General features: G+C 43.4%; 1 protein-coding gene across 5 annotated transcripts in view; it reads left to right on the forward strand.

Moving 5' to 3' along the window:
• The window catches only part of il1rapl1b (interleukin 1 receptor accessory protein-like 1b), a 164022-nt gene that overhangs the window by 110506 nt on the left and 28289 nt on the right, over nucleotides 1-25227 (forward strand). For all 5 annotated transcript variants that reach the window (XM_057361319.1, XM_057361321.1, XM_057361323.1 and 2 more), the window contains exon 6: nucleotides 5366-5440. In XM_057361319.1, coding sequence (XP_057217302.1) covers nucleotides 5366-5440 — 75 coding nt within the window. The remainder of the gene's footprint in view (nucleotides 1-5365; nucleotides 5441-25227) is intronic.

The following is a 25227-nucleotide window of genomic DNA, read 5'->3' on the forward strand; positions in this document are numbered from 1 at the left end:
CTCAGTTTGCTCTCACATACATACAAACTCTGCGTACATACACATCTATGAAACACTCTCACATACATACAAACTCTGCGTACATACACATCTATGTAACACTCGCACATACATAGAAACTCTGCGTACATACACATGTATGAAACACTCGCACATACATACAAACTCTGCGTACATACACATCTATGAAACACTCTCACATACATACAAACTCTGCGTACATACACATGTATGAAACACTCTCACATACATACAAACTCTGCGTACATACACATCTATAAAACACTCGCACATACATACAAACTCTGCGTACACACACATAAAACACCGGCACAAACATACAAACTCTGCGTACATACACATCTATAAAACACTCGCACAAACATACAAACTCTGCGTACATACACATCTATAAAACACTCGCACATACATACAAACTCTGCGACATAACATCTATAAAACACTCGCACATACATACAAACTCTGCGTACATACACATCTATGAAACACTCTCACATACATACAAACTCTGCGTACATACACATCTATGTAACACTCGCACATACATAACATCTGCGTACATACACATCTATGAAACACTCTCGCATACATACAAACTCTGCGTACATACACATCTATGTAACACTCGCAAATACATAGAAACTCTGCGTACATACACATCTATGAAACACTCGCACATACATACAAACTCTGCGTACATACACATCTATGAAACACTCTCACATACATACAAACTCTGCGTACATACACATGTATGAAACACTCTCACATACATACAAACTCTGCGTACATACACACGTCGCCAACACCTGTAAAATTGCGTTTTTCCATTTTAAGAATATATCTAAACTACGTCATATGCTGTCAATCTCAGATGCAGAGAAGTTAATTCATGCATTCATGACATCAAGACTAGATTACTGTAATGCACTGTTAGGTGGTTGCCCTGCAGGCTTATTACAAAAACTCCAATTGGTCCAAAACGCGGCAGCTCGAGTTCTTACACGTACAAAAAAGTATGAACATATTAGCCCGGTTCTGTCAACCTTGCACTGGTTACCTATAAAGCATCGCGTTAACTTTAAAATCTTGCTTATTACCTATAAAGCCTTACATGGTTTAGCTCCTCAGTACTTGAATGAACTCCTTTTGTATTACAGTCCTTCACGTGCATTACGCTCTCAGGCGTCCTGTCAGTTGGTAATACCTAGAATTTCAAAATCAAGTGCAGGTGGTAGATCCTTTTCCTATCTAGCGCCTAAACTTTGGAATAGTCTTCCCTGCACTGTCCGGGAGGCAGACACACTCTGTCAGTTTAAATCTAGACTAAAGACGCATCTTTTTAATCTTGCATACACTACTCTTCCATAATATAAATCTTCAGAGGGTTTAGGCTGCATTAGTTAGATCAACCGGAACCAAAAACACAACTGATGTACTTGTTGCATCAAAGAGTACAGAACAGTACTCTACTCTCAGCCAGTCTTGTCTCATTGTTCCAAGGTTACCACAGCGAGCAGGATGCAGTTCATGGCCTGACCTGATGGTAGAGCGGAGAATGGGAAGTGGGGACCTGACAAGAGCTGAGATGATAGAGCTGGATAAAGAAGGACGCGGTCTCTTGACATGTCTTCACCACAAAATTTCAAATGCTTTAGATTATTAATGATAATCTTAAACTATAATTTATTTTATTATTAAGTTTATTTATTTTATTTAGCCTTGTTGTGCAAGTTCTCTGGAGCTTGTGCAGAGGCAGCAGCTTTTGCCAGAGGGGAACTGGAATCCCCTGGTTGGGCCTGGGTTCTCCTGAGGTTTTTTTTCTCGATTAGAGTTTTGGGTTCCTCGCCACCGTTTGCATACTGTTTTTGCACTATCTGCCTGACCGGGGGGGCTGCTTTAGAATTTTAAAGTTTTACTTAATTAATATTGCATATAGGAATTTATTATCTGTTATATTTGACCTGTGCTTCTCTCTCCTTTATCCTAAATGTGTGCTCTCACTGAGCGTGTGTGTGTGTGCGTACTTGTCTGTGTACGTACGTGTGTGTGTGTGTGTGTGTGTGTGTGTGCGTGCGCATCCGTGTGTGTGTGTGTCTCTGTGTCTGTGTGTGTTGGTGCGTGTTGTGTGTGTGGAGTGTTTTGTGTGTGGGTGTGTCTGTCTTCTGTGTTTCAACCTTTTCTTGTTTTTGCAGGTACAACTTTGATTGTTTTGCTTGTAGTCAATGTGTCTCATGTGCAGCTGCTTTGTAACAATGAAAATTGTAAAAGCGCTATATAAATAAAGTTGAGTTGAGAGTTGAGATGTATGAAACACTCGCACATACATACAAACTCTGCGTACATACACATCTATGAAACACTCGCGCATACATACAAACTCTGCGTACATACACATCTTGGAGTGGTTAACCTAACCTAACCCTAACCTAACCCTAACCCTAACTTGAAGAGTGTTTCATAGATGTGTATGTACGCAGAGTTTGTATGTATGTGCGAGTATTGTATAGGTGTGTTTGCATGCATCGAGTTTATATGTATGCGCGAAAAAGTGTACATGGATGCATTACTAGCATAATATGTATTGGTATAGATTTCACATTAGTGCGCACATGTTTTTCATATGTGTTTGCTTGAACATCCAATTGTATACATGTACTGTATATGTGAGCAATGTATATGTATGTAAGCACGCTTTTATATATGTATTCATAAGCGCAGTTTGATTTAAACCCTATACGGCGCCTCATATTTATGTCCTGAACGCACTCTTCCAGTTTTGTTAATTTTGAGGTTTTGTCCAGTCTAGATGATATGTATAACTGAATATGATCTGCATAGCTATGAAAACGAATTCCATGTTTTTTACCTAGGGGCAACATGTATATAGAGAATAGCGAGGGTCCTAAAACAGATCCATGAGGTAATCCATAGTATACTGGCATTTGAACTGATGATTCCCCATTTAAATGAACAAACTGATATTGGTCGGATAAATATGATCTGAACCATTGTAAGGCTTGTCCCTGAATACCAATATAATTCTGTAAGGGATCTAGCAGTATGGCATGATCTATGGTTTCGAAAGCGGTCAAGTAAAACTAGTAGTGAAAAACAGCCTTGGTCTGATGCTAGGAGTAGGTCATTTGTAATTTTAACAAGTGCGGTTTCCATGCTATGATGTGGCCTAAAGCCCGATTGAAATTTTTCGTGTAGGTCGTTTTTTGTAGGAAAGAGCACAATTGCGCAGATACTACTTTTTCCATTATTTTAGACACATATCTAAGATTTGATATCGGTCTATAGTTTCCTAGTTCATTTGGGTCAAAGTGCGGTTTTCTTCATAAGAGGCTTAATATGGCTAGCTTAAAGGGTTTTGGAACATGACCTTGAGTGAGAGAGGAGTTAATAATATTAAGAATGGGCTCGACTGCAACCGGTAATAATTCTTTAAATAGTTTAATGGGTATGGGGTCTGATAAACATGTTGTCGATGTAGATGCTGTGATAAGTTGTTTAACTCTTCTTGGCCTATGGGTGAGAAACATGACAGCTGTTCTAGAGGGGGGATAGCTGATGTTGGTTCATATGACAGACTTAAAGGTTTAGCATTAGTTTTTTTTTTTCTAATGTTTTAAATTTTCTCTGTGAAAAATAGCATGAATTCATTACTTCTAAGGTGAGCTGGAATATTCTGATCAGATGGTGTCCGGTTATTTGTTAGGGTAGCTACCAGTGTGCTCTGGAATAAATGCAATGAAACACCCAAGGCTCAACTCACACAATCATTCTGTTTTATCATTTGATCACCAGCCATACAAAGGGCCAGTGTCATATAGTCAAGACCAGCTCATTCCAGTCCAATTTCAGTCCCAGTCCACATAATAAAAAGACAACATAAAATAACACTAGCACCAAGTTCAAACAGTACATGCAGTGTATTATTTGCTTAGGCTTTTTAAATGAGCTGGTCTCAACTACAACTCTGCAGAGAGCAATTTCCTTGCCATCTCATCTTTGTCCTGACATTTATTAAATGTGCGCCGATGCTTTCACGTACTGAACGCTGAACAGGAGGAAAGCTAAACTTTCTTATTTTTTTAAACACACAGCGAATGAAACAGCTGATTTTACCCACATTAACCTTGAGAAGAGAACAGGCTTTAGTGTACAGTTAACTGAAGAAGTGATCACTAAAGATGTGTTTGACCGATCATCGTGTGTCATCATATCCAGGATTGAGCACCCAAGCATTAATGAAAGATGCTAAAAGAGCTCATGAAGAGACAGTGAAAATCAGTCAACAATTACATTGACAACGAAGACAAAAAGCACATGATCGAGTCTCAGTCTACCCCATAGTCATTGGCTTTCATAAAAAGCCAACCCACAGATGTTGGATGAATTAAAACCTTATTTCACTATAACATTTATATGCCTTTTTTGGGAAATCACTGTGAAATGAAGATCTAGCGCACGTCCATTATATTTGTATGGGGAAAACTAGTTTGAAGAAAAAATAAATTAAAAAAATATTTGGTTCCGATTCCTCTTCATCACACACTTTGTCAAAGCGTTTTTATGATACAATAGTTTTTTTATGTGAGTGTGTGCTGCCATATGTGCTATAATTTCTCAATATAAATGCATGGCTATTCCAAATATTACTCAATTCACAGAATCTTGGGTTTGTAACGCTAACAAAAAAAACTAGAATTGAACTGTTTACTGTTGTTATATTACTTATAAAACTTTTATGTTGCTGTTTGAAATGTGTATTTACACATAAAGAGCACATCTGGCATTTGCTAAGTGTAAATCAGATGAGACGATGTGTAAGTGTATTTGTGAGTTGAATGACATTGTTTGAGTTGTGTTGAACCGCTGCCGTCCTTCAGGCGTTTGTGTGGGAATCGGGTCCAGAATGTAAAATGAGCTGGGGCTTGTTGTGCTTAATAACTTTATGGATTCAGCGGTGCTCTACCATCTTACCATCTAAAGTTTGTCCAGTGAACATCTTCTAAAATATCACTACAGATACCGGTCAACGTTTGGACTCATTGTCAATATGAAAGAATCTGTATTCTGCTAGTAGCATGTATATGCTGTATAAATCCTTATCAAATACTGTAAAAGGTCATGTTAGCACTCTGCTATTATTTCCTTTTATTCCGTATTCTCATCTTTCCGACACTAGCGCTTGTGAAAAAGTTTGTGAAATATTCATGGCTTTATCTCTATCTCACATGTCTCTTAATGAATATATTTGAAATGTTTAGTGGTATAAGTCTGTGTTTCTGCTCTTAATTGTTTGCTTATTGTTTATTGTTTATTTTCTGTGCAGCGCCGTTGACTGACAGGCCGCCCAAGATCCTGGAGCCTCCTGAAAGTCAAATGAATGTTCTGGAGATGCAGTTAGGTAAGCACGCTGCCCCTGTCTGAAATGTATTTATCGTTTGTTGATGTGAGATGTGATTGTGTGTTTTAGATTGATCTTCTCACTAGATTAATCAGTTGTGTATTTGTATGTTACCAGAGTTTTTATGTTCATGGTGTTTTTTGCTATCTGAACGGAGTAAAAGTGAATGAGGAATGGATGAGGTAAAAGTGTGCAAAACGTTTTTAGTCGGAAGAACATGATGATGTCATTTTTAATCTAAAGATCATAGCAGTAACTCATGAAATGCTGTGAGAAAGGGCGGTATGCCATCAGATCTCTGTTTTCAGACCAACAAGCTGGAACCACAGAGGCGGTGCAGATCAATATGACATCATTTCTCTCAATTAGAGAGCGCTTATCATTGCTTTTAGAGCTCTTATCTGTATATTTCCTCATGACTAAACAAAGGGCGCCAATGTTAGTGTGCTCACCGATGCGCAAAAACGTCCGGTGTAAAAGCATAATAAAAAAAAACGCCTCACGCCCCTTTCAGACCGCCAGAAACTAGCAGCGGTAGAGCGACGCAATCTCATTAATTTCAATAGAGCTGGTGACTTTCGGTGACATGAGCGACAGTGACCGACAGGAAATGGGCGTATCCAGCGACGGGAGTCAAGCGACAAAAGTTGAAAATTGTTCAACTTTATGCAAATGAGTGAGTGACTACCAAAGCAGTGGAGCTCACGTCATCCGTCTCTTATCAGTTACTGGCAGGTTTGTTCAAACTGTTACTAGGACATAGCAAGAGACAAGCGACACATAGCGACAAAGTTTCTGGCTGTCTGAACAAGGCTTCAGGCTCGTTTTTTTGGTTTGACGCGCCGCGTTAAAAACTGGTCAACCAATAGGATTGCCGCTTTTGTTCACAACTTGGTGGCGCTCAAGGACAAAACGGTCTTGCCGAGCACACATTGGCTGTTTCTCAATTCCAAGAATGCAAAGAACGGACTTGTGTCCTTACTAGATCAGACGTGACAAGTTCAGACTTGGGAGTTTGAACTCGTGAGGACGGGAGGACGCAGACCGTTTGTATTAGAAATGGAACAGCAGAGTACTTGATGCGTCAAGTCAAGTCTCAAGTCACTCAGTCAAATACATGCAATCCTATTTCACTTAATAGCCTATTTATTTTAATTTAGCTTTAGGTTTAAACAAAGTAAAATGAAATAATATGACAAAACACAACAGTGCTTCATGTGGTTCTTATTTTAAAAATATTAATATGTGATACTGGCAACATGACTGCTCTGATTTTGAACACAATGCTTTATAAAGTGTAAGAAATGTGTACAAAAGGGAATATAACGAGCAAATAATTTAGTCAAAAGTAACGTTACTCCAGTAGGAAGCTCTCCGGTACAACATTAAATCAAAAATAGAAAAGTGAAACGTCTTGGTTACGGATGTAACCTCAGTTCCCTTTCTGTCGGTCTCTCGACGTTGTGTCGAGCCGACAGATGGGGTTCGTTCTTGAGAACCTATCAACTTCTGACTAGTTTAGAAAAGGCCAATGAAAATGGTGAATGAAATTTGCATGCTGGACTCCGCCCCCGGATATCCGGGTATAAAAGGGAGACGGCGTGCTGCATTCATTCACCTTTTGGTCTGAGGAGCCTGAGCATCCCTCGACCGCTGCGGCGGGCAGCTAGCGTTGTGGAAAGAAGGACACAACGTCTCGTTCCCTCCATCAGGGAACTGAGGTTACATCCGTAACCAAGACGTTCCCTTTCTGTCGGTCTCTCGACGTTGTGTCTAGCCGACAGATGGGGTTCCTATGGAAAATGCCACATCGCTGTGCCGCGTCACAATCTGTAGCGGAGCGCCGCTGACTGGCCTGGGCGAGTCAGATGTGAGCGCTCGCGCAAAATTGTAACCGTCCAGTGGAGAGGTAGGGGGTCCCAGAGCTTTTTGGAAAAAGGTGGGAAGCCCCTGCCACAGGCCGTCACGGGCGGAGGCCTTGATTCTCTAACAGCGAGAAGCCGCCCGGCACCGTAAGGGCCACTGGGTAAGCATTATTCCCCCCTGGGGGAAAAACGCTGCAGAGACCACTACCTAAGGAGTAGTGGAGACACCACATGGTCTCGCCAACAGGGGAGAACTCATGGAAAATGTGCGTACTAAGGAGTTAACCGCAAGGTGGGAGTCCACCTAGGGAGGTCATGGGTTGCAGAGGTGGGAACCATTCATGAGGATACATCAGACGGAACAGCCCACAGAGGGGGGGTTACCACGTCTGGAGCACTAGGTCCGGTTAGAGCTATGTGGCAGATAACTCAACTGTTCCCCGGCCTAAGGGGCAGGGCTGCTCTGTCCAGCCTGCCCCGAGGAAGGTGCTTAGTGATGGATGGAATGCCTGTTCTTTACCCAGTGGGGAAAGAAGGGAGGCGTAATAGCTGCTGATCCCCCTAGAGGAAGGGGGAAGGGCTTTCGCAGGCGTACACCCTACCGGCTGCCGGTCCTACACGTTGCCCTGCAGGACGCGGGCTGACACCGGTTCCGCGCGTAGGTATTAAAACCTCGTGGAGTTGTTGGGCATAGCCCAACCCGCAGCTCTGCAGATGTCTGCCAGAGAGGCGCCCTGAGCCAGTGCCCATGCGGCGTGTGCCTCACTCCCAACGGGCAGGGGCGATTTTGAGATCGGTATGCCATAATGACAGCATCCACGATCCAGTGCGCCAGCCTCCGTTTGGAGACAGCCCTCCCTTCTGCTGACCTCCAAAACAGACAAAGAGCTGCTCAGAGCTTCTGAAGCTCTGCGTGCGGTCCAAGTAGAGGCGCAGTGCGTGTACTGGGCACAACACGGAAGGGGTTGGGTCTTCCCCCCTGGTGGGGAGCACCTGCAGGTTCACCACCTGGTCTCTCGGGAGAGTGGTGGGAACTTTGGGCACGTAGCCGGGATGGTGTCTCAGGATAACGTGAGAATCCCCGGGCCCAAGTTCTAGGCAATCTGTGGACACGGAGGGTGCTTGCAGATCCCCTACCCTCTTGGAGGTGAGCGCCATCAGGAGAGCCGTCTTTATCGAGAGGTGAGAAAGAGCGGCAGCTCCGAGAGGCTCGAAGGGGGCGGGCCTCTTGAGGCCCGCCACCTAGGTCGCAAGAGGGTACGGAGCGCGGATGAGGCGGTCGCCTTCTCGCGCCCCTTAGGAACCTAATGACCAGGTTGTGCTGTTGCTTCCCAGCAACTGGGTCGTGATGAGCGGCCGTAGCGGCTACATACACTCCCAATGTGAAGGGGGGAGAGGTTACTCCCCAGACTCTTTTGAGGAAGGGACAGCCCGTTCCTGATCGAGCAACTCCGCGGGTCTCCTCGCCGAGAAGAGCACCAGGACGAGAAGAGGCACCACTTATGGGCGTATAGCCGCCTAGTGGCCGAGGCCCTAGCCTGAGTGATGTCCCAACCAGACAGGGGGTGGGCCACTCAGGATCTCCTCGTCCCGTCCAGACATGGAGGTTCCAGGGTTCTTCCTGGGATGCCGTAACGTGCCCCTTCCCCTGGGAAAGCAGGTCCTTCGCCAGGGGGAGCGGCCAGGGGGGAGTTGTTGTCAAGAGCCTTAGCTCTGAGAACCAAGTCCTGGTTAGGCCAATGGGGCTTGTCCTGCACGAGAGGTAGTAGCCTCCTCAGTGCAAGTAGCACAGCCAACAACTCTAGGCAGTTGATATGCCAACCTCGGCACCCCAACCCTGCAGGGAGGCATCCCTAAGGGACCCTTGTCCGCAGAAGGTCATGGGAGACCAGGGGGTTAGGGTGCGTCGGCAGAAAAGCGTGATGACCATACGCCTGCTGCCTGTGTGCCACGCTCTCCAAGGAACCTGACTCTGTAGCCAGTGTTGGAGCAGTCGCATGTGCATCAACCTGAGGGGGGGCACCCCCGCCGAGGATGCCATGTATCCCAGGAGCCTCTGAAATAGTTTCAGGGGGACCGCTGACTGCCCGAAAGCTTCAGGCAGTTCAACACTGACTGGGCGCGCTCTGTAGTCAGTCGCGCTGTCATGGGGACAGAGTCGAGTTCGATACCGAGAAAGAGGATGCTCTGCACCGGGGAGAGCTTGCTCTTCTCTCAGTTCACATGTAGCCCCAACCGATCTAGGTGCCGGAGCACCATGTCCCCGTGTGTACACAACAGATCACAAAAGTGAGCCAGGATGAGCCAGTCGTCGAGATAGTTTAGTACCCGCACACCTCCTTCCCTGAGGGGTTTCCACAACCTTATTAAAGACCCATGGAGACAGGGACAGACCGAAGGGGAGGACCCTGTACTGACATGCCCATCCCTCGAACGCGAACCGTAGGAACGGCCGAAGTCGAGGGAGGATCGAGACATGAAAGTACGCGTCCTTTAGGTCGATTGCCATGAACCAGTCCTGACACCTGGCGGACGTCAGGATGCGCTTCTGCGTGATCATCCTTATAGGCAGCTTGTATAGGTGCCTGTTCAGAACACACAGATCCAAGATAGGGGGCAACCCCCCGCCTTTCTTGGGGACAATGAAGTACGGGCTGTAAAACCCGTTGAGCATCTCGGCTGGTGGGACGGGCTCTATCGCTCCCTTCGCCAGAAGGGTGGCGACCTCAGCCCAAAGTATGGGAGCATCCTTGCCTCTGACTGAGGTATATAGGATGCCCTGAAACTTGGGCGGGCATGTGCCGAACTGGATCGCGTAGCCGAGTAGGATTGTCTTCCCTAGCCAGCCTGACAGTCTGGGAAGCCGGAGCCAGGCTCACAGAACTGTGACAGGGGGACTAAAGGTTCGATCTTCTTCATTGTCCCCCCCGGGGGGTGGTTCGCCGTGACGCAACCTCGAGTTGCTGTCCACCATCGTGCTGAGGGTGGGAGCGGCTGTGATACCCCAGAGAGAGAGGAAACTCTCTTTTTGAGAGTAAGTGGGCGCTAGCCCCCCGGAGGGGGCCAGCAGATGGTGAGACAGGGCAGGATCCGTCCCTATCCGATTTCCCAGCGATGTGGCTGGGGTCGGGTCCAATGGTAGCCTCGATCCCCCTGAGGTCTTCCCATGAGGACCGCTTCTGCTTTCGCCACGGCTGCTGATGGGGCGATGGTCTCCTCTTCGCTGTCTCTTCCAAGGGGGCTGCCTGGGGGGCGCCAGAGCTGGAGGGCGTCAAAGGACCAGGGCTGCTGGGAAGCAGACGGTGCACGGGACTCGACGGCCGAGTCGAAGCACGGGAGGACTGCTTCTTTACTGTCGAGAACTGTGGCTCGACAGTATCACCAACCAGCCCCCCCCCCCTTGCGAGACGGGTGCGTCGAGAAAGCGGACCTTCTCGGCGTTACTCATCTGCACAAGGTTCGGCCAGAGGAGTTTCTCATGGACCACGAGTGTGGACATCGCCCGACCCGCGTGGTCACCTTGGTCGCCCGTAGAGCGAGGTCGGTGGCAGCGCGGAGTTCCTGCATAAGCGCTGGGTCGGTCTTACCCTCGTGGAGCTCTCTCAACGCCCTGGCCTGGCAGGAGCCATAGCGTGGAGAGAGGAGGCAGCTTGGTCCGCCACAATGTAAGCTCTCGACACCAGAGATGCCGAGACCCCACATGCTTTGGACGGGAGTCTAGGTCGAGCCCCACGAGTGCACCGTGGCGGCACCACCTGGGGCACATCGACGTATCCTCTAGCTGTCTCAACCTCGAGGGAAGAGAGGGTGACAGAACTTTGTTTGACGTGAAACGTGCCGGAAAGGGGGCGTTCCAGGACTTACTAAGTTCCTCATGCACTTCCGGTAAACACGACACTGGGGGCGGGCACGGCTTGGAGCCGTGCTCAAACCCGAGGCACCATGTAGCCAACCGCAAGCGCTGGGAGAGGCAGTGCGGGCACTGCAACCCATCACTCACGGCGGCCCGGGAAAGCATGGCTGACATTTCGACGTCCGCTTCTTCCTGGGCTCGACCCCCTGAGGGAGGGAGCCCGAGGAATCGTAGGAGTCGGATGGCAGTACGTCACCCCCCGATGCTGCAAGAGACATCTCATCATCACGCATCGTGTCCGAATACGTGATTGAGGAATAAGATGGTGGGACCGTCTCCTGGGGAACGGTCAGACGAGCGAGACGAGGTGCGAATGGTCCATGAGCCAGTGGCTGGCGGATTATCGGTCACAGTGATCCTCGCATCACCCTCGCTGCTTGCCGTAGTGGACGGCAGGGCCGTAGTCCTGCCGTCACGGAACGGGGAGCAAACGAGGTGCTGGCTGAGTCCCGTGGGAACACAGCCACCCGTGACGCAACGTCTGAATCGTCACCGCCCGCAGTGCGGGCAGGACGTATCCACAGCGTCTGCCCCAGCGTATTGGAAGCAGGCATTGTGTGCGTCCCCCTCCTCGATGAGTGTGTTGCACCCATGAGAACAGCGGGACAAGCCACGCTGGAGAAATTTAGCTCTTTTAGAAAGGAAATTAGCCTGAACACTTCCGGAACTGCCGAGACGCCCAGGGGAGAGTCACTGCAGGAAGCGACCGTCCGCTGCACCACGTCATAGATTCCAGCAGAAAAATGATTACCAAAGATCGTAGAGAAGCTCATCAGATGCTTAGGCTCTGAAGAACAAAAGGTGAATGAATGAGCACGCCGGCTTCCCTCTTATACCCGGACATCCGGGGAGGAGTCCGGCATGCAAATTTCATTCGCCAATTTTCATTGGCCTTTTCTAAATACTCTAAATTTCTAAATTTCTAAATTTCTAATAGAAGATTATAGGTTCTCAAGACAAACCCCAATCTGTCGGTTCGACACAACGTCGAGAGACCGACAGAACGGGAACTTAACTTTCTCATCAGTCAAAACGATTTGCCCAGGAACAAATAAGAGATTTATAAGACCAAAGACTGCCTGTTAGATATACCCAAAATTAATGAAATCTCATGTTTAACCGCTAGTGATACATCAGAGCCAGCCATGAGATTCACAGAAGCACTTGCTGAGGTGAGGCTGCGTTGGGCGGGTACATGAGCGCTGAGCGCCCGGTGATTGCCTGGAGCTCACATCTCCGAAATCCTCCATCAAATTTAAAATAGACGCTGTATTTATTAACCAACTGCAGATTTGAACTTTAAACACATACATTCTCACCTAAACAACTCTTATACCTACATTTAGTGACAAAATAACCATAATATTATGAACATTTAGCTGTTTTACCACAGTTGCTGCGCAATACCTGTCGGGAAATATAGCGTCATAAGTCCACACAAGTCACCTCATAATGCATCCTCAATAAAAGGGGCGGATCAAGGACACATCCAGGGATTTTAACCGTTCTTGTCTAGATGTGAACTTTGAATTGGAACAGTACTTGGGCTGCAATTGATGACTGATTTCACATTCACAAAATGAATTAAGCTCTGTTGTCTCTGAATCGAAACTTTAGCTGTGTCTGAATTCGCCCCCTATCGCCTATATAGTGCACTATATCGGGTGTCCACCATTTTGTAGTGTTGTCCGAATTCTGAGTAAACAACTCATTCCCTACATTTGTTCACTACTTTTTACCCACAATGCATTCTGATTTTGAGTGGGGTTACACAATGCGAATCAACCGCATCAACACATACATCACAAACATACATCATTTAAACACAATCACAAATGCTGTTGTGTCTGATAGTGTTGTTAAATACTCTTGGTAAATATTTCAAAGGAGGATAACATATCAAGTAAATGCTTTTGACAGTAAAGACACAGAATTACTCCTTTTGTGGACAAAGTACAGTTCAGGGTGTACAAGGAACTATTTGATGTTGATTTAATTTCCGAACAACAGTAAGACACACAGATGAGTTTAACAGCACATTGCTGACACTTTCTGAAGTTTGTAAATGTTCTGGAGGTTTCTGCTGTAAGTGGATTTCTGTGCAGTGTTGACCTACTTCTGTTCTCTTCTTTTATCTCCATTTCAACATCCAAGAGAAAAGCTCTGTACTCCTCATTAGTGCTGTTAGTCGTTTTTTTTTAGAAATACTGCAGCTTTCCTGTGGGTCAGTGGTTGGAGCATGGCGCTAGCTACGCCAAGGTCGGTTCGATCCCAGGGGATTGCACATACTTAGAAACAAATGTGTAGTACAATGCAAGTCGCTTTGGATAAAAGTGTCTGCCAAATGCATAAATGTAAATGTAAATGTAGATGAGCAACTTGACTAACATGAATAACAACAACCACAGTCTGGATTCCGATAATGTCTACTATTGTAGAGAAACATGTTCATCAGATCATCTTGCTGATATATAAAGCTGGCAGGCCTGCATTACAGGCGGGGAGTGAGGCGATGAGACTTTATTACAGAAGTGAACAGAACAAGGTCAAAAATGAAGGGTTTTCTTCAAGCACCTGTGTGGAGCATCAGTTAGTTTGGCACATCATGGTCATCTCTCTAATAAGAGCCAAAGATGACCTTCTGACACCAAATGAAGTGAAACTCACCGAACTCTCTGTAGTGCGTGATGTGCTGCTGTCTGTTTCTCGGTGTCTGTTTGTCTGTCGATCTGTCTATGTAGACGTAGGCCTGCTCATTGTTTTCATAGCAGGCTAATAATATTTTCGGATATTTACGGTAGATTGACAGAAAATCATAAGCAGTCAATAAAAGTGGACAGATGTGTGTAGAGCGCCCTCTAGTGACTTGAGCAAAAAATCACAAAGCCCTGCTCTATTGAACATAATCTGTCTAAAGCCTGCGAGATCCGTTTTCCTGCCGAGTTTGGCCCCAACACTAATAAAACACATCTGAACAAGCTAATCAATATTTTCAGGAATAGATGCGTTCAACTTAATGCGGCGCTGCGCACATCTATCTATCGACAGCCTATGCATTTGGATCGCTCTCATGGTATTTTAATGTAATATGCCAAGCACTCTGTGCAGATCAGCATCAAGTTGAGACATTGATTAGCATGTTCAGGTGTGTTATCTGGATGTTCATGAGGAATCTGACTGCATGCACCCCACTGAGCTACAGGAGCTCCACATGTGACTCTTTGAGTTGAGTTTATTAGAATGTAGGTGTCTGATCTTCTTGAACTTGAATGAATGTTGATGTTTTCAGCAGGAGTTTGATTGTCTTGTGTACTTCCGCTAAAATCTCAGCCAGGCTGTTACATCCGACGCCATAGGGAACAATGGCGTTTCGCTTCAGGATGCACGTAGGATTACGATCAACAACTTGAGTCTAATTATTCAAACATTTCGCCATATGTCGACAACCAAAAAGGAGAAGCACTTCAGGCTATCCGTCTCAAGGTACATCAACAAATATGAAAAAAAGCAAAGTGAACTTTTGCACTTACTAGAGGCAAGATCACAGAGGCACTTAACCATGCTCACCTGTAGTGCTGTCGGTTTCTCTCTCTCTCTCTCTCTCTCTCTCTCTCTCTCTCTCTCTCTCTCTCAATTTCAATTTCAAGGTACTTTACTGGCATGATTGCGTGTTCTTTCAATATTGCCAAAGCATTGAACATATAACAAAAGACATACATTAAGACATACATTAAGTACAAACATGAGATTAAAAAAGAAATTTAAACAGGTGCTGGTCTCTCTCTCTCTCTCTCTCTCTCTCTCTCTGGTGCAGGCGGGGAGTGTGTGGAGGTACTGAGCCCGTGTTGAGAGTGACCGTGAGCTTTTTCACTGTATTTCTTTCTTTTTTCTTTTACTTATTTTTTCCCTCGTACGTTAGATGATTATTAGCGTAAGAAGGGAAGGTTTTTGTGTGCGCACGCGGCTTTTAGCCACCGGAATGGCGTCTTTTCATGCGCAAGGTTCATCAACTCTGTCACTCAGAAATGGCTGCAGGTGTGTTCCTGAGCCCGGGGTGACAGAGGAGGAACTGCACGTGATAATTGGCGAAAAACTCGCTTTGAAAATATTATCTCGGCCTCGCGGATGAACAAAGCAGTAGTCGTGTTTTTAAAATCGGAATCATTGGTCAACGAGTTGACTGTGAGCGGAATATGGGTGAAGGAGACTTTTGTCCCAGTATCCGCGCCAGCAACTAAAGTCACAGTTTCTAATATTCCACCTTTTATATCTAATGACGTCATCGTTAAAGAGTTGATGAGCTTTGGCAAGATCGCCAGCCCTGTTAAAACTGTGCCCCTCGGATGTAAGAATGCTGCCTTGAAGCATGTTATTTCTTTTAGGCGACATGTTTACATGTTTCTTAACTCTCAAGAGCGAACCTTGGAGGTATCTTTCCGTGTTACTCACGGGAAGGATTCTTTCATGGTGTATGCGAGCACTGAGAACATGAGATGTTTTGAATGCGGTGATTTGGGACACAAGCGCTTCGCGTGTCCACATAAGAACGAGCAACGCGTGTCTACATCTTGTGGCGACGGCGATCATACCGATCATAGCAATAAGGCAGAATCTCAGAGAGCTGAAGAACAGGATCAAAGAGTTACACAGTGTAACGAGTGGTATAAGGTGTGGGCCCTTTAAGAGCAATTTGCTTATGTTCCTTTTTTTTACCTTTTGTGTATGTGCGCATGTGCGAGATTTGTATTGCGCTAAAACTGCACCCCGCATGTATGCCGGTGGGAGTCTGATGCTCCATTTTCATTTTATTATTTAATCTTAGTTTTGTTAAGTGACACGTTTCCCATGGAGGTTTGCCGTGTGCTCGGAGGAATAAATCCGTTTCTGAGGGACACTTTTTGTGAGTTTTCTTGCTATATGCAACCAAGTTGCTTTGGGTTGGTGAGCTATCCCTTTTTCTCACGAAAGACGTGTTACAACAGGAAGTGAAGGGGCAGCAAGAGGTGAGTGGCATTCATGTCAATACTGGCAGTGTGGAGAAACCTGAATGCACTATCTTACCTGAGAAAGCTGTTGTGAGTGTTGCTAACGTTAATGATAATGATCAGAGTGATGCTGAAGATCTGTGTGAGGGCAGTGATCTCGTACAGTCAGGTGTTTCTGAGGAAAATATGGCCGATGAGACTGAGAGTTTGTCACAGTATACTGATGATAGAATAAGAGATGAGGAGCAATGGTCTGATGTGTCTAACAGGGTTGAGACAGACCTGTATACTATTGATCAGATAAACACTATCCTTGATAAAACTAAAGGAAAAACAGGTGTTGAAGTGAGTGAACATTTTCCTGATGTTGAGAAGTTTATTTCTTCTGTGATTCGGGCTAAGAAATTAAGCAGTAATGATGAACTTTCTCAACAAAAAAGATTTCGTTTAAATAAACATCTAACTGTACTCAGAACAGGTAGAAAGATAAGTAAAATGAAGGGGAAATCTAAGAAATAATAATGGCTGTTTACTCTTCTTGTCTGGGTCAACTTTCTTTTCTGCTTTTTTCTCTCTTTCTTGTGGACTTTTTGAGATTGGGATCTCTTAATATCAATGGAATGAGGGATGGGAAAAAGAATATCATTTTATCAGAAATGATAGATTTAAAAGATTTGAGTGTCACTTTTCTGCAAGGAACTCACAGTACTTGTAGTAATGAAGTCAACTGGAGTTTATGGTGGAAAGGAGAGTATGTTTTGAGTCATGGGACAAATTTAAGTGCTGGTGTAGCTGTTCTTTTTTCTCCTTCTCTAAAAGTGAATGTTTTATCCAAAATTGAATTAGTGCCACGAAGGTTTTTAGTTGTAAAGGCTGAAATTAATAACTTTAAATTCTTGTTTGTAAATATTTATGCCCCTAATGCTGGAGCAGAAAGAAGAGTATTTTTTACTAAACTGGAGAGTATAGTTAAAGAAGAAAAGGAAGTTGTTTTCATTGTTGTAGGGGGGGACTGGAACTGCACTCTTGACTTTACACTAGATAGGAATGGGGAAGAACCTCATGCACAATCAGCCGCATGTTTAGCTGGTGTTTTAAAAAACTGAGTCTCTTAGATGTATGGCGAGAACACAATCCCTCTACAAAGCAATATACATGGGTGAAAGTTTGTAATGAAAGGATTTCAGCTGCACGTTTGGACCGGTTTTATATTTCTAGCAATTTGAGAAATAAAGTTTTTAGTACGGAATTATTCCCAATGCTCTTTCTGATCACAAACTTATTACAGTTGGTGTTACCCTGTTTAAAAGCACATATAAAAGCTGTTACTGGCATTTCAACACTAAATTTTTAGAAGATAAACTTTTTTGTGATGCTTTTAAGTTTTTTTGGGAGACATGGCAAACTGAACAGAGTCTTTTTGAAAGTATTATTCAGTGGTGGGAAGTGGGTAAAGCACACATAAGAGATTTTTCTCAGAAATATGCTGCTCACTCACTGAAGGAATTCTCCCAACCAGCTGTCAACGTGCTGTTTTGTCTCTGCTCCCAAAAAAGGAGATTTAACATTGCTAAAAAAATTGGAGACCCGTAGCAATTCTGTGTTCCGAATACAAAATTTTGTCAAAAGTTTTAGCCAACAAACTAAACAATGTATTGCATGAGATTATAAAGAAGGACCAGTCATACTGTGTAAAAAATCGATCAATTACAGATAATCTGCATTTAATGAGAGATGTTTTTGATTTTGCTCATTATAATGATGTCAATATGGTATTGGTTTCCTTGGATCAGGAAAAGGCCTTTGACAGGGTTGATCATGTGTTTCCGTTTGATACCTTAAAAACTTTTGGTTTTGAGGAGAAATTTATTTCTAAAATTAGACTTCTATATACTCAAGCAACATGCATGCAAAGGTGGATAGTAATGTGCTACATTTACTTCGTTACATTTACTTGAGTAACATTTTGGAAAATATGTACTTTTTAAGTAAAATTAAAAGTGTGTACTTTTACTCTTACTTGAGTAAATTTCTAATAGAAAATCTGTACTTTTACTTAGCTACATAACTTACATTGCATGACGTTCCTTCGATCCTTCATTTTAAAATATGCTTTTTAAAACGCGTTGTTTATTTCAAGGTTGTCATCTCTTTTTACGAGCATTCCCGAGTGATCGATTCTTTTGAGTCGATTCTTTTGAAAGCATTAATTGAACAATGGGCAAAACCATTTGAATAGGCTAATGAATCAGTTCAAATGATTTGTTCAGTTCGCAGCACGATCTGAATCATCTGAAGCAGGATTACTCACTCCTCGTAGCGCGAAACTTAAGAACACGCAGAACACAAAGAGCGTTGGATGAAGTGGATATTAATCTATATCTATACAATCAAAACTGCAATTATGTCATATTGTTTCCCAGCAATGATAAATGCCCGCCATATGCGCGCACCCGCGCGATCTGTTCGTCAGACACCGCAACATGCGCGTTACCTGTCAGACACAGACGTGGGCTTGCAGAAATATACATTTGAAGAACAGAAGCAAGAAAACGTGTTGATGGGCGTGTGGTTCACTGTTTACTGTTTGTTTACAAGTAAGAGCGTTTCACAACACACACGTGACACAACACGAGAAAACATGAGCTTTGTTCAAAAATGCGCATTTCATTTAAGAGAGCACTGCAGATGTTCTAGATCATCTTAAGAAATGCTCTGAGTTTAGTTAATGCTTTAGTTTGACATGGTCTATTATTCTAAATAAGTTGTGTAAACTACATTGACATCAGGACTAGATGAAATTTACAGAAATGCTCGTCTCTTCTGTGTTTGTCTATTCTTTAGTCTCTCCAGTATATTGCAAAGATATCTGCTTATGATAATTAAAAATATTGATTAAAATGTCATATTTAAATATTGGCGTTAATATTAATTTTATGTAGTAGGCCTATATAATCAGATACAAAGTAACTAAGTAACTAGCTACTTGAGTAGTTTTTTCATTGCATACTTTTTTACTTTTACTCAAGTAGTTTTTAAAATAGTGACTTTTACTTTTACTTGAGTAACAATTTCTCTAGTTACTTGTACTTTTACTTGAGTAAAGATTTTGGCTACTCTACCCACCTCTGCATGCATGATTAAAATGGCTGGTGGATTAAGTATCCCCATAAACGTAAAAAGAGGGATTAGACAAGGTTGTCCAATTTCAGGTCAGCTGTATTGCATTGCAATTGAACCCTTGCTGTGCAAATTGAGGCGAGAGCTTACTGGACTGCATATAAACACTCTTAACTGTTCCATCAAACTATCTGCATATGCAGATGATGTCACAGTTATAATCCGGAAGCAAAGTGATATTCAGTTGCTAAAAGAGGCTTTAGAGTGTTATGGAAAAGCCGCCTCAGCAGCAGTTAATTGGGGTAAAAGTGATACTTTATGGTGTGGAAGAGATCTTAAAGGTCCAATACTTCCTGGTGGGCTACAGTGGGGAAAAACAGGTTTTAAATACTTGGGTGTTTTTATAGGGACAGAAGAGTATAGGAAGAAAAATTGGGAGGGGCTTGTGGAGAAAGTGTGTGCTCGGTTGTCTCGCTGGAACTGGTTGCTACCTCAGTTGTCATACAGGGGGAGAGTTCTGATTTGTAATAACCTGGTTGCCTCTTCATTATGGCACAAAATGACAATATTTGAACCTCCAGCGGATCTGGTGAGAGGAATACAACAGCGATTGGTGACCTTTTTTTGGTCGGGACATCATTGGTTGTCTCTAGACAAAGAGACAAAGAGGACAGAATCAGGGGCTGATTGACATCAGATCGCGACTGAAGGCCTTCAGGATTCAGACGGCAAAGAGACTGCTCTATGGAGTGAATGTGTGCTGGACTGAAGTAGCCTGTGCCCTCCTTAGAAGAGCAGGAAAAATGGGTCTGGACCGCCACCTCTTCCTCATGGACATTAAAAAACTGGACTTGAGTGGACTGAGCCCCTTTTATAGATCACTTTTAAATTCATGGATGCTTTTTAATTTTTCACGAGATGAAAGCAACACCCTCAAATTGTGGATGAATGAAGAGCTATTACTTTTCAACCCTGCTCTAAATTGGATGTTTTTAAATCGGACACTCTCAGAAAAGCCATTTTGGCAGCAAATATTAAAAAGATTGGACATTTAAGAGATAAAAAAGAGTGGATAAACCCTGAAAATCTTGCTGAAAAATTGGGAACAAAATCAATCAGGGTGGTACAGACCATGTTGACTCAGATAATAGAATCTCAGGACTCAGGACCTCAGGACTATAGACTTGCATTAGAAACCTTTGATGAAGAGGCAGAAAAAATAGATTTTCCAGAGTTGGTTTTCTCAGCTGGGACTGGACTTTGGCAAGAAAGTGAAGGATGCCTACTAACTTTTAAGACACCTCACCTGAACTCTTTTAGTGATGCTGACAAGAAGGCTATTTATATTATGTGTTTGAAAGTGTGTCATCTTAATGCACTAGAGAGTGTCCGAGAGTCCAAATGGCAGGTTTTTTTGGGCCAGGTGTCTCCCCCAAAGGAAGCTGGATGTCACTGTACAAACCACCTATTGAGAAAAGATCTGGAGATCTTCAGTGGAGAATTGTACAATGGATTATAGCTACAAACAGATACAGAGCCCGCATTGACCCACAAGTAGGGGATGGGTGTTCTTTTTGTAGTGAAGAGGAAACTGTTTTTCATTTGTTTCTGAAGTGTGAAAGACTTAAATCAATGTTTTACATATTAGAAGAGTGGTGTAGAACATTGGGAGAAGTCTTTACGCCAGTCCTTTTCATTTATGGGCCAAAGTATTGCAGAAGTAGGAGAGAAGCTCATATGTTAGTTAATTTTCTTTTTGGGCAAGCAAAGTTGGCTATATGGCTGTCAAGGAAAAATCAATTGAATGGTACTGGGTCAACGGACAATGTTTCAATTTTAAAGGGCCTACTAGGATCTCGTTTAAAAATTTAGTTTACTTACTATAAACTGGTCAATGACATGGTAATGTTTAAACATAAATGGGCTGTAAACCAGTGTTTTTGTGATGTGAATGATGATGGCGTCTTGGAAATGTATGTCTAGGTGTTAACTGTTAATATTATTTTTTATCTTTATAATTTACCTTTTTATTTTATTATTATTATTAATATGATTTTGAATTAATGTACTCTTAAAAGTCAAAGTCAAGTCTCTGTCTCTCTGTCTCTCTCTCTCTCTCTCTCTCTCTCTCTCTCTCTCTCTCTCTCAATTTCAATTTCAAGGTACTTCATTGGCATGATTGCGTGTTCTTACAATATTGCCAAAGCATTGAACATATAACAAAAGACATACATTAAGTACAAACATGAGATTAAAATTAAACTAAGGTGCTGAGTAAGGCATAAATATAGAATGAAATATAAAATAGAGTATATTTAAGTAAACAAATGAAATATGGAAATAAAATCTCAATATCAAAAGTAGATTTCAGGCAGAAACATGAGAATGTAATAAAGTCAAGAGTGTAGATGTGCATTGATTGTAGCAGATAAAGTCAGTAGTTTGTTTCTGAGGGTGTGCAGCTGATAGACGAATGAAGCAGCAGCTGATGTGTGTCTCTTCTCCCGCAGTAACATCTGCATTCGCTCTGTTTCTGAAGACCTATCAAACTCTGGCATGAGCTTTTACATTTTGTGAAAGTGTTTCTCTCTCACATCTTTAAATTGATCACAATGAAGGAGAAAGTGTGTCTCTGTCTCCACCTCACCAGTGTCACAGTGTACACAGACTCGCTCTTCCTTTGGAAGCCATGTTTGTCTGTGTCTGCCTCTCTCTACGGCCAGACTGTGATCACTGAGTCTGTATTTGGTCAGGATCCGTCTCTGTTTCACATCTCCAACAGTGTAGAGATAATCTGCCAGATTGTATTTTCTGTTTAGGGTCCGATAGCATTCTAGTTTACTTTGGTTTTTACTTGTCTTTTCCCAGTGATCTCAATATGACTTTTGACTTTCTCTGATCATTTGGTTTATTCTGATTCGGTTCTGTTCGGTTGTGCCGGTGTGAAGGTTCAGAGGCAGCTGGCAGAAGGGACTGGCTTTAGGTCTCAGCTCTTGGGTTTTAAGTGCTTCATACTGAAGTGTGTTAGGAGGACTTGAGTTAAGGTGTGTCCAGAATTTGAGAGAACGTTTTTGGATGTGTATTATCAGAGGGTATCTGCATAATTCAGCATTATTTGATGTTCTTCTCTGAACTCTTAAAATGTTTTTACAGAATTCAGCATGCAGGGATTCTATGGGGTGTTTATCCCATTTGGAGTAATCTGTCAGACACTGTGAACCCCAAACCTCGCAGCCATATAGAGCTATAGGCATAATCACACTATCAAAGATTTGACACCAGACTGGAACTGGAATATGTGTTTGGGTGAATCTGCCTTGATGGCGTAAAATGCACGTCTAGCTTTCTCTTTCAGTGCATTCACTGCCAGACCAAAACCACCTGACGCGCTGATTTTTAGGCCAAGATAATCGTAGTGTAAAGTGTGTTCTATTGTAGTGTTTCCCAGAGTGAATGTGTATCTGTTATCCTGTAATCTGTCTTTTTTCTGGAAAATCATAATCTGAGTTTTTTTCAAATTGACTGTCAGGGCCCAGTTTTGACAGTATTTCTCCAGCAGGTGTAGGTGTTGCTGTAGACCTTCGGCGGTGTCTGACAGCAGCACCAGATGATCATCAGCATACAGAAGACATTTCACCTCGGAGTTGTTTAACGTGAGACCGGCTGTTGCAGATTGTTCCAGTAACACGGCTAACTCATTGATATAGAAGTTAAACAGAGTTGGACTCAAGTTACATCCCTGTTTTACTCCGCGCCCCTGAGAGAAAAATTCTGTTCTTTTATCGCCAATTTTAACTCCGCATTTGTTTTCTGTGTACATAGATTTAATGATGTCATAAGCTTTTCCACCTATGCCTGATTGTAGAATTTTATAATATAGGCCGTCATGCCATATTGAATCAAATGCTTTTTTTAAATCAACAAAACATGCATATATTTTTCCTTTGTTTTTATGATGGACGTGCTCATTGACTAATGTCTGTAGTGTGTAGATGTGGTCGGTGGTGCGGTGGTTTGGTAGAAATCCGATCTGACTTTTACTGAAGACATTGTGTTTGGTAAGGAAAGCTTGAATTCGAGTATTCAGGATTCTACAGAAAGTCTTCCCCAGGTTACTGTTCACACAAATGCCTCGGTAGTTATTGGGGTCAAATTTATCTCCGCTTTTGTACAGTGGCTGTATTAAGCCTGTATTCCAGGATTCAGGAAAGTGTCCAGATTGTAATATCAGATGAAATAGTTTTAGGAGAGCTTTCTGCATCACTGTAGGACTGTGCTTTAACATTTCTGTTCTGATGTTGTCTAAACCGCATGCCTTCCTAGGTTTTAGTTTGTTTAGTGCTTTATTTAATTCTTTCAAACTAATCAGATAGTCTAGAGGATTTTGGTTGTTTTTGATTGTCGATTCTAACCAGTTTAGTTTGTTTTGTAGGGTTTTCTGATCAGGTGTAAGACTATCTGAGGAGATTTCTCTGAACAGGTTTTTAAAGTAGTCTTTCCATAGTTCTCCATTTTGTATGGCTATATCCTGGTGTTGTTGTTTATTTAGACTATTCCATTTTTCCCAGAATCGATTATTATTAATAGAGTCTTGGATTTCATTGAGAGTATGGTCTCTCTCTCTCTCTCTCTCTCTCTCTCTCTCTCTCTCTCTCTCTCTCTCTCTCTCTCTCTGTCTCTCTCTCTCTCTCTCTCTCTGTCTCGAGTGCATGCTGGGAGCGAGTGGAAGGAGCCATCTGGTGTGAGTGAGAGTATCTCGCTGTTGAAGTGAATTTTCTCTTTCCTTTTGAATTTAGATTTTTCAGTTAGTGTAGGTCGGATTATAAATTTAACCATTACTGACTTCGGTCAGCGGCTGACGCTCGGGCATGGTTGCAAATGTATGCCCGATGCCGCAGTGTCTGTGGAGGATTGTTTGATAGCCGTGAGTGTGGTGGTCGGAGGCGCTCATATCAGATCGGACTCCCATATGAATAAGGCCATTGTAATTTTTCTGAGTCAGAGTCAAATGGTAGATGATTTAATCGAATCTGGACTAATAATCAAAGATACTTTTGTACCGTTTTGCCTTTATCAAGCCCATCAAAAAAAGTTTGTAAAAAACGAACGTTTAGAGCAAATACTCCAGAGGTACGGCAAAATAGTGAGTCCTATAAAAATGATTCCGCTTGGATGCAAAACCCCCGAAATTAAGCATGTTATGTCTTTCCGGCGTCAGGCTTTCATGATCTTAAATCCTCAGAGCGATCCCTTAAATCTGTCGGTCAAACTAAATATTGATAGCAAGGATTACACCATATTCATTATCTCTGATTCTATGAGATGTTTTATCTGTGCTGCATTTGGACACATCAGGCAAACATGCCCGAATCGGGACAGGCCGGCGGGGTCTGATGCGGCTCTAGCTGCAGAGGCGGAGAACAGTGAGCGAGTGACGGGCGCGGATGCCGCTGCCGCCGCTGTGGCTTCACAACCCCAGCCTCCCTAGGGGAGACCGGGGCTGGTTGCCTCTAAAGACGGCCTAAAGGCTGCTGAGGTGGCGGCTGGGCCGAGTTATATCCCCGCTGTCCCGCCGGCAGACGTGAGCCAAGTGCTCTCGCTGCCTGTGCCCGAGACTGAGGTGCTTAATGAAAAACAAAGGAAACCTGACAAAACTGATATTGAAACCACCGATGACTTATTTAAACAAAGTCAAGAGGACATCTCATCTCAGGAGCTAATGGAAGATTTGGAAAATGAATATGAGGAAATTGAGACCACTGAAAATGACGCGATGGATTCGGAATCGGCTTCTGGAGGTAAAATCAAATATTACTCTGTACAGCAAATTAACAACTTTCTTGATACAAAATACAGTCACATTTCCCCAATTTAAAGCTGTTTCTGGCATCCTGTACTTTGGCT

The sequence above is a fragment of the Triplophysa rosa genome, linkage group LG20, assembly GCF_024868665.1.
Source record: "Triplophysa rosa linkage group LG20, Trosa_1v2, whole genome shotgun sequence".
NCBI classification, from domain to species: domain Eukaryota; kingdom Metazoa; phylum Chordata; class Actinopteri; order Cypriniformes; family Nemacheilidae; genus Triplophysa; species Triplophysa rosa.